This window comes from Sesamum indicum, linkage group LG4 (assembly GCF_026168435.1).
Source record: "Sesamum indicum cultivar Baizhima isolate 11 linkage group LG4, ASM2616843v1, whole genome shotgun sequence".
NCBI lineage: Eukaryota > Viridiplantae > Streptophyta > Magnoliopsida > Lamiales > Pedaliaceae > Sesamum > Sesamum indicum.
Window position 1 is genome coordinate 8,682,112 of NC_142660.1, and position 13,774 is coordinate 8,695,885.

General features: G+C 34.6%; 1 protein-coding gene across 1 annotated transcript; it reads right to left on the minus strand.

Moving 5' to 3' along the window:
- Nucleotides 1-2,061: 2,061 nt before the first annotated feature.
- Nucleotides 2,062-5,966, minus strand: LOC148788401 (STOREKEEPER protein-like). The gene is made up of 2 exons (XM_088879471.1): nt 4,806-5,966; nt 2,062-2,353 (listed from the first exon to the last, which is right to left on the minus strand). Exon 1 carries the CDS (start codon nt 5,800-5,802, stop codon nt 4,888-4,890), a length of 915 nt encoding a protein of 304 aa, XP_088735597.1. The 5' UTR covers nt 5,803-5,966; the 3' UTR covers nt 2,062-2,353; nt 4,806-4,887.
- Between the last annotated feature and the right edge of the window lie 7,808 nt (nt 5,967-13,774).

The window sequence follows — 13,774 nt, forward strand, 5'->3', positions numbered from 1 at the left end:
TACCCATTACACCTAATTTACGGTGTAGTGCAACACAATCGAAAGCAAGAAAGCTTGTGAAACAAATACAATTACAAATAACATGGGTGCCAAGTTATTGTATATGCTGACGGTGCATAACGATGTATTACGATGTCAAAGCAGAATGTAAGGTAGAACATCGCGCATAAAACAGAGTACGGTAAAATAATTTGCGGCACAAATTAGAATGTACATGTCAACCAATTGTAGCAATTACGAGTGAGAAACAGTCATAAGCTGACTTATACTGGTTCGAAAAATTGTTGGAATGCCACATAATCGGCTTGGTGCGCCGCGGAAGGACTACGATCTAATAACCCTAGAACTCGGAAAAGGGATTTTGAAAAAAATTAGAACCGGTAAACCATGTTAATAAATGGTTGTAGAGAACGAGAAGGTGTTGCGGAAACTTACCCAGAAGATTGTTGTTGAGTCGTGCCGTTCATTCAAACCTGCAAATGCTCTAGCTTCGCCTCTTTGTGTCGAACAACAAAAAACAGAATTGGGGACACTAGGGGAAAGACGAACTAGGGCGGATGTTAGGCAAAGTGGAATTTCAAATTCAAGGGTACAAGAAAGTAATTTCTCAGTTAAATGATCGCACTTAATCTAGGATTGTAAACATATTTTGGCGGATAAAATATGGATTCTGTATGCCCTAGTAAACTTATATGTAGCCTGTCCCATTTGGGACAATCCATTTGGTTGTCCCAACTCAATCCTAGGTAGCGATATCCTATCCCATCCAGTAAACACAGTCTTCGTGTATAGGGAGACCAATAGAGTTGATCTCACGTTAGATAGAAGTGCGAATAGAGGTTCGGCGGGCTTCGAGCCTCCTCAATGTATTTTTGTTGTCTTATTCTTTGTTGAGTAACAGAAGTGCAACTTTCTCACCCAAAAAAAGAAAGAAAAATTGAAAAAAGAGGAAAAAAACACCTTACTTGCTGCAATGAAAAATAGGTCCTTAAATAAGACAAATTCAAGAAGAAAAACCATCAATCTAGAAGAAAATTACAAAATTAGACAAAGCAGGCTACAACTCGTTACTAGAACTGCGGTTTGAAGAAGGGTTTGCATCTATACTATTATAAACGGAAGAGGATTTAAAAATTTAAAGTGGTAATTTTGATTCCATTACAACAAATTATTATAATATCAAAAATGTCCTTCAACTTTTCAAAAATGTCCTTCAACTACTTAATCAAGTTCTTTTAGGGTGAATTTGGACTTGAAAGAAGGACTCGGAGAAAGGATTTCAAACGATTCCATTTGAAATGAATTTGAAATTCATCCATATTCGTCAAAGCATAACTCAAAATTAAAATGGAACGATTTGAACCATTACATTTAAAATTCCCCAAACATATTTAATGGACTTGTTAGAATATTAATTCCATACAATTACACGTACTAAAAAATTAATTTCACTCCCATTTTGTTTAAGTTTATTGTTAATTGAAATTAAAATAACATATTAGCATTTGTTTTGCATGTATATATAATCATCGTTATCAATATAACATATATTGTACAAAGTATTAATTTTCAATTTAATTTGAGTAATTGATAATTAATGCATTAAAAAAATTTATCAGATAATTTTTGTACGTGAGATTGTAAGGCAACGACAAATTTTAATATAAAGGAACAAATTATGAGCTTCAATAAATTAACAACATTACTAAAATTATGCGCTCAGGTGTTGCATGACACCATATCTAATCATTATAAAAGTCTTTGTTAAATAAAAAGCTCTCTCTAAAAAAAATTAATTACATTTACGCATGAAATTAGGTCTAATTATATAAATCATTTATAAAATTACAACATTCTTTAGTATTTAAATTTTGATTTACATTGACACTCCAGAAAGGAAAATATCCTTACACAAGACATTGACATCCCGTTAATGTACTTATAATTGTACAAATGACAGAATATGACATATATCTACATAAGAAATCCTTTCTAAAACAACACCTTAGGTTTATAACATGAAGCAGGTGAGTTTATGGTATGTTCTCCAGTCGCCCAATATGAAACAAAAATCAGTTGTATAAATATCATTCACTCTCTGCAGGAATTAAGTTCTCAAAAGATATATTTGTTTGTGAGATATGACAAGTTTGATTACATCATCTCAAGTATACCTCACCTTCTTGCTTCTGCTTCTGCCAACTCCGTTCATAACTTCTGCTTCATCTTCTCTCTATTACAAAATTACTATCCAGAAAGAAACTTTACACCATACACAAAAGTCAAGGCAATTCTGAATCCTTGGATGCCTGAAAGATGATGCAATCTCTTGAAAAGTCCTCATCCACATAAACTGCAGTTGGGCAACAAACAAATGATAATATTTATGACTTGAAGAACCGTTGCAAGGCAAATTGTAGAAAACCACATTTTCAGCAAGATAAAAACTGCTCCATGGTTATGAAACAATGAAATGATTATTCTTTAGTCTTTAGTGATTGAAGAAGATGGTATGTATAGGCTGCATATTACACTCTAAAATTGTAAGAATAACAAAGTAGAAAAGTTTTAAACTGTGATTGGCATTTTAACAGATCCAAGAGAAAAAAGCTTGCTCATAATGCAATCCATGTAATAGCAGGGATCCAAACAAGTTCCAGGAAGGATGGGAAGAGCTGTACAAACATAACCATAACCACAAGAAGCAAATATCATTTATTGGGAGCTGTATCAAAATGACGACAACATGCAAGAACGGTAACTGAAAGGAGAAACTCATGCATTGAGTTTTCTAGGACGAAGTATCAGATTCTGAGAGAAAATTAGCTATACAAGTGAAAGCTAATCAAAACACATTACAAAAACCAGCAACCACGTTAAAGTGCTGGACAACTGTAAAAATCGAAACACCAGTTGGGTATGGTTTAGGCAAATACCAATAAATTGTTTTACAATGAGGAAACATCAGATAATGTTGAAGCCTTTGCATTTCAAAATTTTGGATAAGAAAGATGCAAAAGCTTGCTGCTTGCATAGATTGGCTATGCAGGACATGTTATTGGGACAACATCATGTGCAAGTCCAGCATTAAAGATCTATCTACAGTTCATTAATTGAAACAACAAACTGATGTAAAATGTTGCCATCTGAAAGCTAGGAAATACTAAGACTACAAAGGAAATCTTCAGCTATGGTTAAAGTAAGTCATATCTTAATTCTCAACTCATCAGCTTGTCTCTTCACTTTCTCAATCACATACATTAATTAAGTATTCCTTTTTCAATAAAAAATAGTAATATATGCTAGTACTGTACTCAGAGCTGTTATAAGAAATCTCCATTGGGTCACAAGATGAAGAGTGAATTGTCTGGATAACATAGGTCATTAATTAAAAGATTTAATTGAGCTTTGGGCACCACCAAATTTTCATTTATCCAAGCTCAATCCTGCATGCTTGTAAAGTAGTCATGCCCAAGTTCAGTTCTGGACTGGCTAATTAAGAACATGCAAAAGGAATCAAAACATGACTTAATAAGAGACAACAGTAATAAATCAAATAGAAAGATCCAAATATAGGGGGCGACTTAATGATGTCAAATCTGTTATTAAATAACGTAATGAGAGCAAAACATGTCTCAAAATTTCTATTTGTCTACGTATCAGAAAACATAAAAAACTTGCCTTGTGTTCTTTTGTTCATCTAATACCACCTTTTTTCCCCAGGCACATAGGCTTCTTTGAAGGAAATATTCTTTCTGATTTGTACTCTCTCTTTCCTGTTCTGTCATTATTTTTCACTTTTCATTAGAACAGTTAGTTGGCTAATGCATTTGATTTTCTAATAACATGGTTGTGGGATGTAAATATTTCATTTCTTACCTTTTTTTTCCCCTGCTCTTCTCTTTATTTTTCATTATTCACTTATAATATTTATCTTCATTTTCTCTTTGGACCAGCAGCAGCAAGAAGGGATAGCAAGGATTTTTGCGCCATGCAATTACCACAAGATTAATCATTGAAGACTACCGACTTCCAATACCATATTCATGATTAGAATGGGAATAATGCATTTTATAAAAACATTATTAATGCAAGGTAGATGAATGTATACACCATAATAGACTTCTCCTGAGTTCTGCTCGTTATCAGCTTGTTTCAACTAGCTCTAGATAGATCTTATCTATTAATGCTTTTAGCCATGGGGAAAATGAGAAGCGGCCATACGTGTGTGGCTTATGCTGCAACAAACCAAAATTTTTTGAAACTGTTTAATATTTATGAAATATTAGACTGGAATCTTATCTGAAGTAATACGTCAAAGGTAGTTTCATAAGGCTCGGGTAATAATCTAGTATGACTGAAACATTAGCCCTGTCCCTAGGGAACTCGCTAAGAGTACATTATGACATTATTTGTCCTTGTATTTGTGCATTCAAACTGCAGCTGCTGCTTGCCTCAAGCAGTTATATCCTAATTCCATGCATGATGAGGCAAATATTTTATTTGCTTCCTAACTTGTGACTTGATTCTCTTTCATTAGCTATGACCAGAAAACACAACTTTGAAAACAGGCAAGTACACCTAATATTTCAGAAACGTTTAAGTTTCGAAGGCAAGACCTCTGTCGAGACATAAAAAGGATCATAAGATCTAAATGTAACAGAAAATGGAAACGTACAGTATGAAACAGAAATCTGATTTTCCAAAAACCACATCAACTCAATAAAACAGCATATATAACTGAAATCAACATTTAGAAACACCTACAAAATAACACTTCCATGGACAACAACCTTATGTTATACCTGTTCAAAAGCCAAAAATCTCTTAAATCCTTCATTTGCTTCAGAGTAGATTGTGTAAGTCCCTCCTAATCAAGTCAATCCTTTAACGCTCCAGTCTAAGCTCTGCAGCTTTCACATCCCTCCACTTCTCTTCCAGCTCTTGTGCCTTCTCTCTGCCAATCAATAGAAATTTCTCCTTGATGATGTTGGAATATCCATTTTCATCCAAAGACGATGACAAGAGTGGGTACGCAGAAGCAAACTCCTCTTTGCCAATCTTCCCCACTTGTTTTTGGTTCTTCACTATCTCTTTTTCTGCATCATGCTCTTTCCCAGCCCTTTTTCTCTTCTTTTGGGATCTGCTTCTGTCTCCCCTTTGTGGTGTCTCCTTTTCTTTTTGAGCATGTTTATCCCCAGCTTCGTTTTCATCTTCTCCCCACAGTGTCTTCGACACCTCAAACACAGCGGACTCATGGGCATCCGAGAAATCAAGCCAGCCCCCATTGGCGCGAGCTCTTTTAAAATTGTTTTCAAACTTCCCCTTGAGCCTACGAATCTTCTCAGACACCTGAGTTCTCGTAAACTGATGCGGAAGACTGTCCTTGATGAAGTTGTAAAACTCGGTCCACTTGTTGTTCCTCCCGTCAGCCCAGAAAATGGCGAGGCCTTTAAGCAGAGAAATTTCATCCTCTTCGGAGAATATTTTAGAGAAAGGGGTGTTCTTCTCGCTGGGTTTTGCGGCAGGCGCGATAATGAAATTGGACGCAGATGAGGAAGAGCATTCCGACTCGTCTTTTCGAGGTACGGGTACTTCTTCTTCACGCGGCAGATTCAACTTGGGCTTCTTCGGGGGCAACGCTGCTGTGCATTCCGACTCGTCTTTTCGAGGTACGGGTTTGTTGCTTATCGATGCACAGCAGCGGTGCCCCGAAGAAGCCCAAGTTTGAATCTGAGTCAGAATCGGTCTCTTCGTCTGCATTGTTAAGAGTTTGTTTCTTATCTTCTTCGTCTTCTCCATCTGCACTGAAACTCAGACGCTGGGGCCTCATTTTCAGGCGAGAAGTGGGAGGAGTGGATTAGTGGAGAGAGCTTTGTACTTCGATTCGTGTGATTGAGCGACAGAAAAAGGGGGGATGAAGTTGGGCAGGGGGAGGGCAAGAGACTGCTCAGTTCTGTCGAATAACTTTTTCCCTCCCAAAGAAGTAATAAAAGTCAGCGGTGTTCAAGATCGTTAACCGGTTCGGGTTTTTTCAGCTTTTTTAATATTTTTTAAATATATATTATAAATAATCTTAGTATTTTTTTAAATTTTATTCAAAAATACATGTACCTAAATACTAAAATTGGAAAAATAAAATATATACTGAAAAAAATATTTAAAAATACAATTAAAAATTTAAAATGAAAAGAAAAGAAATAATAATAAATAATATATAATAGTATATTTTAATATAACATAATTAATAGAATAAAATATATATAAATTGATTTTCGATTCAGTTCGGTTCACTCACTCAAAGGTGACGGAAAAAATTGAACCGAAAATCAATTTAAAAAAATAATCGAAAATCAAATCGAATTTTTCGGTTCGATTTTCGATTCGAACTGAATTCTCAATTTGGTTCTGTTTAGTCGATTTAACCGAACTGTGAACACCCATACTAAAAGTTGTTATATTGTATTTTCTTCTAAATATATGAGTTATTGTTAAAATTTGTAGAAACAAATAAATTGTATCAAATTATAGAATAAAATCAATTAAAAATTATAAAAATTGCAAAAAATAAATAAATAAATAAATTGTGAAGAAGACAAATTAGCTCCTTAATATTGATGACGCTTTTTTCGAGCTGACCCATATCAACTTTCTTTTTTCCTTTTCTTTTCTTCTTTTAGGTATTTATTTGTTTATTAATACAAAGTACAAATTGCATGTGATTCATATTATCTCAATAGAATTGTTACACAGTAGTAATGAAATAAATGTATAAATAAAAGTCTTTTTAACTAAAATTTAATATGTAATTCATAAATAAAAAAAATATGGCAATATCTAATTTTTTTTTTGGTTAAGTATAAGTGACCATTAAATCGTATAAGTAACTTTGGGCGGAGGCAATCGTATACAGACATACAAATGTAAAAACTTTATATATTTGTCTATCTATAATCTCGATACTATCTATTATATATTATATATTATATCGGGAGAAGATTTTTTACCAAAATGTATAGTTTTGACACAAAATTTTTAATAGTTTGAAAAATTTTATTATTGTAAAAATGACGAAAGCGAAAGAACAAGAAACTACAAATTTTATTGCTACAGCAAGAACTGAAATTTGAGGTTGAAAGCTGTAACTGATACAGTTTAATTCTGGTAAAACTTGACTTTTTTGAAGAAGAAGACTATGGCCAATATATCTACAAGTTTGAATATCTAACTGCTATAAACTAACTAAAAACGTGTAAAACTAATAAAAACGTAATGAAGTAAGTAAAGCGTAAAAGCGCTTATTACTAGCGGTTTACAAGTTCAAATGAAAGAAGTCGTACTCTTACTAATAGAAACACTAGAATTTAAAAGGCTGGTAAAAGTGTTTCTTCAATAAAACGATTTCTTCTTCTTCTTCATCTTAGACTGGGAGGAATGATTGCAGCTGCTGTAGCATCTGCTGTAAATAGCTGAAAAAGCTCCATGGGAATACCTTTCTTTACATCTCCTCCTCAAGTTGGGCTTGTCAAAATGTTGATGAGACCCAACTTGGACAACAAATAGAAGAAACGAGGACCAGGTAACGCCTTAGTGAACATGTCTACAGTTTGCTCAGAAGAGGAAATGTGCTTTGGTGCAAAGAAACCGTCCTTGTACTTATCTCGAACCAAATGGCAATAAATTTCAAGATGTTTTGTTCTTTCGTGAAAGACGGGGTTGGTAGTTATATATAATGCAGCTTGATTGTAGCAATAAAAATCAATGGGAGTTGGTACCTGAATTTGAAGATCCTTCAGTAAATTGTGTATCCAAATGAGATGCAAGTAGTGGTGCCCATACTTCTGTATTCAGCGTCAGGTGAAGACCGGGATACTGTAGTTTGTTTCTTTATTTTCCAAGAAATCAAGCTGGTGCCCAAGAAGATACAATATCCTGTTAAGGATCGTCTGGTATCCTTGCAACTTGCCCAATCAGCTTCACTGTAAGCAGTGATGTTAAAGTTGTCGTTGGCAGCAAAATGAAGACCTCGATCAATGGTTCCCTTGAGATATTGTACCAGGTGTAAGGCAGCATCCCAATGTGTCTTACAGGGAGATTGCATGAATTGGCTCAACTGCTGTGTAGCATGGCACAAGTCTGGTCTAGTAAATCCAAGGTAAAGGAGCTTTCCAAGAAGTCGTCTGTAAAATTTAGGGTTGGCCATTTGTTCTTGTGCTTGGGATGTAAATTTCATGCCTGTAGGAAGTGGGGTAGTTGCAGCCTTGGCATGTGTTAAGCCTGCATCTGCAACTATTTCTCGAACATACTTGCATTGACTGATGGTTATACTTGTAGAATTTCTGGCAATTTATAGGCCCAGAAAAAACCTTGTTGTACCAAGGTCTTTAATGGTAAATAATTGATGCAAATAAGCTTTGATTTCTACAATGTGAGTCTCATTAGGACCTGCAATAATCACATTATTGACATATACAAGCAAACAAAAGAAACCACTAGAAGTGGATTTAGTGAATAGACAGTGATCAAACATAGATTGAATGAACCCAAAAAGTTCTAATTTGGTTGTAAACTCATGGTTCCACTGTCGAGAAGCTTATTTAAGGCCATAAAGAGATCTTTTAAGCTTATAAAAATGGCCTTATGGGACATTGTATCCTAAAGGAGGTTCCATGTAAATTTTCTTCATCTATGGATCCATGTAGAAATGCATTGTTTATGTCCAATTGATGCAAAAATCAGTTTTGTTTAGCAGCTACAACAAGTAAGACTCTCACAGATACAACTTTTGCTACTGGGAGAAACTATCCACTTAATCTATGCCTTCAATTTGGTTATAGCCTTTTGCAACAAGTCTGGCTTTGTGTCTATCTAAAGAACCATAAGATTTCAGTTTGTGTTTAAAAATCCACTTACAGCCTATAGGTGTCTTGCCTTGGGGAAGTGGTGAAATCTCCCAAATTTGGTTGTCTTCTAAGGCTTTAATTTCTGCTGCCATGGCATCTTGCTATTCTTTACTTTTGATTGCTTGTTTGTAAGTTGTAGGTTCAGGGGGAAGTGAAGCTGCAGTAAGCATGCATGTATGTATACTGGATGAATATGTAATTGAGGGACGAGCAGTATGGCAAGAACTAGTGGAACACATATAATCATTAAACCTTGCTGGTTTAGTAGTAAGTCTAGATGATCTCCTGAGGTTAGTGCTTTCTATGAACTGGTTTAAAGGAGGGGTATTTTGGTATAAATCATCTGTATCAATGCTATTGTTGTGTATATTGGTTACAGAAATGTTGTTGTCAGTGTCTTCAAGGTCAGTTTCAGTATAAACTGTAGGAATGGAGCATGTGATAGGGTCAGATTGCAGTCCTATGTAAGGAAAAATGTGTTCCTGAAAACTAACATCTCTAGAAATTATGATGGTTCTTTTAGTCAAATCATATAATTTGTAGCCTTTTTGGTTAAGGGCATATCCCAAGAAAACACGTTTAGTAGCTCTTAGCTCAAATTTGGATTTGTTAGGGTGATTGTTTGTACCAAAACACAAGCATCCAAAGGTTTTAAAATGGGAATAATCTACAGGTTTGTTATGTAATACTTCATAAGGGGTTTTCCAATTAAGAATGGGTGTAGGTGTTCTGTTTATAATATATGTAGAGGTTAAAATAGCATCTGTCCAAAACACTTTGGCAAATTAGATTGAAACATGACGGCTGTTGCTACTTGCAAAAAATGTCTATGTTTCCTTTCAACTACACCATTTTGTTGAGGTGTGTAAGTTCATGTAGTTTGATGTATAATGTCTTCATTTTTAAAGAAGTTTTGACATTGTTCTCCTAAAAATTCTGAACCATTATCACTTCTTATTACTTTGATTCTTTTATTGAATTGTGTTAATACTATTTTATGAAATGTAGTTAACATATTGGCAGTTTGGGATTTTTGTTGCATTAAGAAAGTCCATGTGCATCTGCTACAGTCATCAACTATAGTAAGCATGTATGTGCATCTAGAAATTGAGTATTCATCTGTATGGACCCCAAAGATCCACATGTAACAAATTAAAACAATGTTTAGAAAAAGTAGTGCTTATAGGAAAGGACATTCCCTGTTGTTTTGCCTGAGGACATATATCACATGATGAAATTTGTTTATTCTTCTCTTTAATTAAGCCTGTAAGCATCAAAACATATGATGATAAGTGTCCTAATCTCCTATGCCATGTTTCTGCAGATACATTAGAGGTACTAAGGCTAAGTTCCTTGCAGCTTTGTAAAACTTCTTCTATATTTCTTCTGAAATGATTATTGTTTGATAACATAGAGTTCTCCTACAAGGCAGCCTATTGCAATCACATCCCTAGTCCTGTGGTCCTGCAGAATACAATATGATTTTATAAATTTGAATCTAATATGAGAAGTGCAGCAGATTTTACTAACAGACAATAGGTTAAATATGAGATTAGGCACATGCATAGCGTTTTCCAGCACAAGTTTAGCAGATAAAGTTATATTTCCTATAGTTTTTACTAGATATTTAGAACCATCTGCAAGATGTACGTAGGTGTTTAGTGTATCAAGTGTGGATTTATCAAAGAGATTTAAATCGCTACACATATGGGAGGTGGCTCCACTATCTATAATCCAAGAATTGCAGTCCTAAGAATTTAAACATGAATCTTGGAGCAATTTACCTGAGAATTCAGGCATCCATAGATCTGTGGGATAAGGTGTTCGTTGGTTGATTCCTTCAAGAACCTTTTGCATCTCTGCTCTTATAAGATCTGACATGCTTTTCTTCTCCACAGCATTGTTCATAGTCTCATCTCCTATAATGGCTGCATTGACTCTGTTGACATTTGGATTGTTTTTCTTTCTCTGTTCCACAAGGGATTTGTACCAATCAGGAAAACCATATATCTCGAAACACACATCTTTTGTTTGGCCTGTTTTTCCACACTCCTTACACGCTTGTTTTCTTATATCAACAAATTTTCCCTTCCCTTGATTGTTTCTGAAATTATCAGTTCTCTTGTGGGTCTCCAATGCCATATTTTGGTTTGTATAGGGTTGAACTACACTCACCTCTTTCTGTTTTTCTACCCTCAGAATCATGGAATAAGCTTTTTGAAACATTAGGTAGAGGGTCCATCATGAGAATTTGACTTCTAACACTGTCAAATTGCTCACTTAATCCTACCAAAAATTTTATCATACGATCTTCCATCTTGATTTCTGCAGATTCTTTCACAGCATCACATGTATATTTTGGCACACGCAAAATGCAGGCCAATTCATCCCACAGTCTTTTTATTTTTGAAAAATATGCAGCTACTGACATTGTTCCTTGAGACAGAGAAGTGATTTCTTTTCTTAATTGATAAAGCATGGGACCATTACTTTGCCCATACCTGTTTTCTAACTCGATCACAGCTCTCTGGCATTGTTGGTGTAGAGGAAGCTTTCCACGATATCTTTGGTGATGGAATTAAGTATCCATGAGGTCACTATGTTATCGTTTCTAAGCCACTACTCCAGTTCTTTCCCCTTTTCTTCAGGCTTCTCTTCTCACCAGTTATGTAACCAATTTCATTCTAGCCCTAAGGGCTATTTTTATGGATCTACTCCAGGATAGGTAATTTGATCCATCTAGTGGTACTGTCACTAGACTCAATGTTGGGTTGTCATTAGGATGATATCTCACGATCTCTTGATCTTCAGCCATTTCTTGAGGTCAATTGGTATTTTGCAACTTTGAAGTTTCATAAAGAAAGAATAAAATGTAAAAGAAGAAGGAATCAGAGACCATCAAAGATGGCTCTGATACCATGTAAAAATGGCAGAAGCAAAAGAACAAGAAACTAGAAATTCCATTGCTGCAGCAAGAATTAAAATTGGAGGTTGAAAGCTGTAACTGATACAGTTTAATTCTGGTGAAACTTGACTTTTTTGAAGAAGAAGACTATGGCCAGTATATATACAAGTTTGAATATCTAACTGCTATAAACTAACAAAAAATGTGTAAAACTAATAAAAACATAATGAAGTAAGTAAAGCGTAAAAACGCTTATTACTAGCGGTTTACAAGTTCAAATGAAAGAAGTCGTACTCTTACTAATAGAAAGCTAGAATTTAAAAGGCTAGTAAAAGTGCTTCTTCAATAAAACGATTTCTTCTTCTTCTTCATCTTGGATTGGGAAGAATGTTTGCAGCTGCTGTAGCATCTGCTGTAAATAGCTGAAAAAGCTCCATGGGGTACCTTTCTTTACAATTATGTCAAATTATGGTAATTGATTGATTCATATTTATGGTAAATGTTATAGATTAATAAAGAATCTTGCACTTTTCTTTACTTTCAAACTCCATCCTTTCTTATTTTTCAAACTTGCAATTTTTTAGTTTTCAAAATTTAGGCATTGTTAAAGTATTTATGGTAAATCACAATGCTTAATAAAGAAAAATATGCAGTTGCTTTAAAATTCTTATATTATTAATTAGTTTAACCTTATTGTATAATTTTGATCCCATAATAATTTCCCAATCATAATCTTTCATTATATAAAAAACTTTAACATATATTTGACGACATGCATATTGCTATATTATGCATAAATCACCTTTGATATAAAAAATACATTACATTTATTATTAACAAAAATTCATACTTGTTGGATTGCTTACACATATAAATTCATGTCTCACGTGAAATGAATAATTATATTTTAAATACTTAATAAAGAGTTATTCATTAAAAATTTAAAATAAAAAATAGAGGAAATAACTAAAAAAGTAGGAAATTATATATATATATATATATATAACTATTAATAAATTTACTTGGCACTTGCACATTTATTTCATTTTATTTTTGAAAATTATGCTTTATAATTATTTTTTCTCTTATAAAAAGTGGCAAATAATAAAAGGCATGTTGCTGAAATAAGATGACTTTCCTAAAAATTTTAAAACTTAAAGCTGCAACTTTAAAAGTTGTTTTCCAAAAGCATCTAAACAAAAAAGGTAATTTTCTGAAAGGTTGTAACTTTTGGATATTAGTTGTTCACAGATCCTTCACACTCTCCCATATATCCCTGGGGGCATTAGCCGTATTTCTTGGCGATCACAGATTGGGCCATTGACATCGGCTACGCTATTTCAGATTTTCAGAACTGTGGGTACCAAGGTTGACTGGTGTGTACTACTCTTGGGCCCTTTCAAGATTCCTGGCCATACGTTTATCCTCTGGCTTGCCATCCTTGGAAATCTTTCTATAATTGACAAGCATTGGCTATCTTACTTGGGTACCACTTATGTCTTGAAGGGGGCTACTGGAACACACAATCACCTCTTCTTTCATTGTCCCTACCCAAGACACTGCTTGAGGGTGATCCGGCGCACCCTGCATTTTGACTGGCCCCACCGTGACTGGACTACTGACGTTCTGTGGGCAACAAAAAGGTGGCGAGGAAAGCATTGTATCTCAACTTCTTATCGTGCACTATTGGGCTATCTTGTATACCACATATGGCGCGAGCGCAATCTTCGACGATTTGATGGAGGATACGCAGGGCACATTCCTTAGGAAAACTTATTATTGAAGATGTCCGACAATGGATACTTGGTGTTGATTTACCTCCTTCTATTAGTACTTGTGCACTTTTTCAATTTATGACGGATCCCTTGGCCTGTCGAGGTGACTGCATAGCCTTTCATGCTGTATTGTACTGACATGCTACCATTTATTTAATGAAATTTACATTTATCGAAAACAATTTTGAATT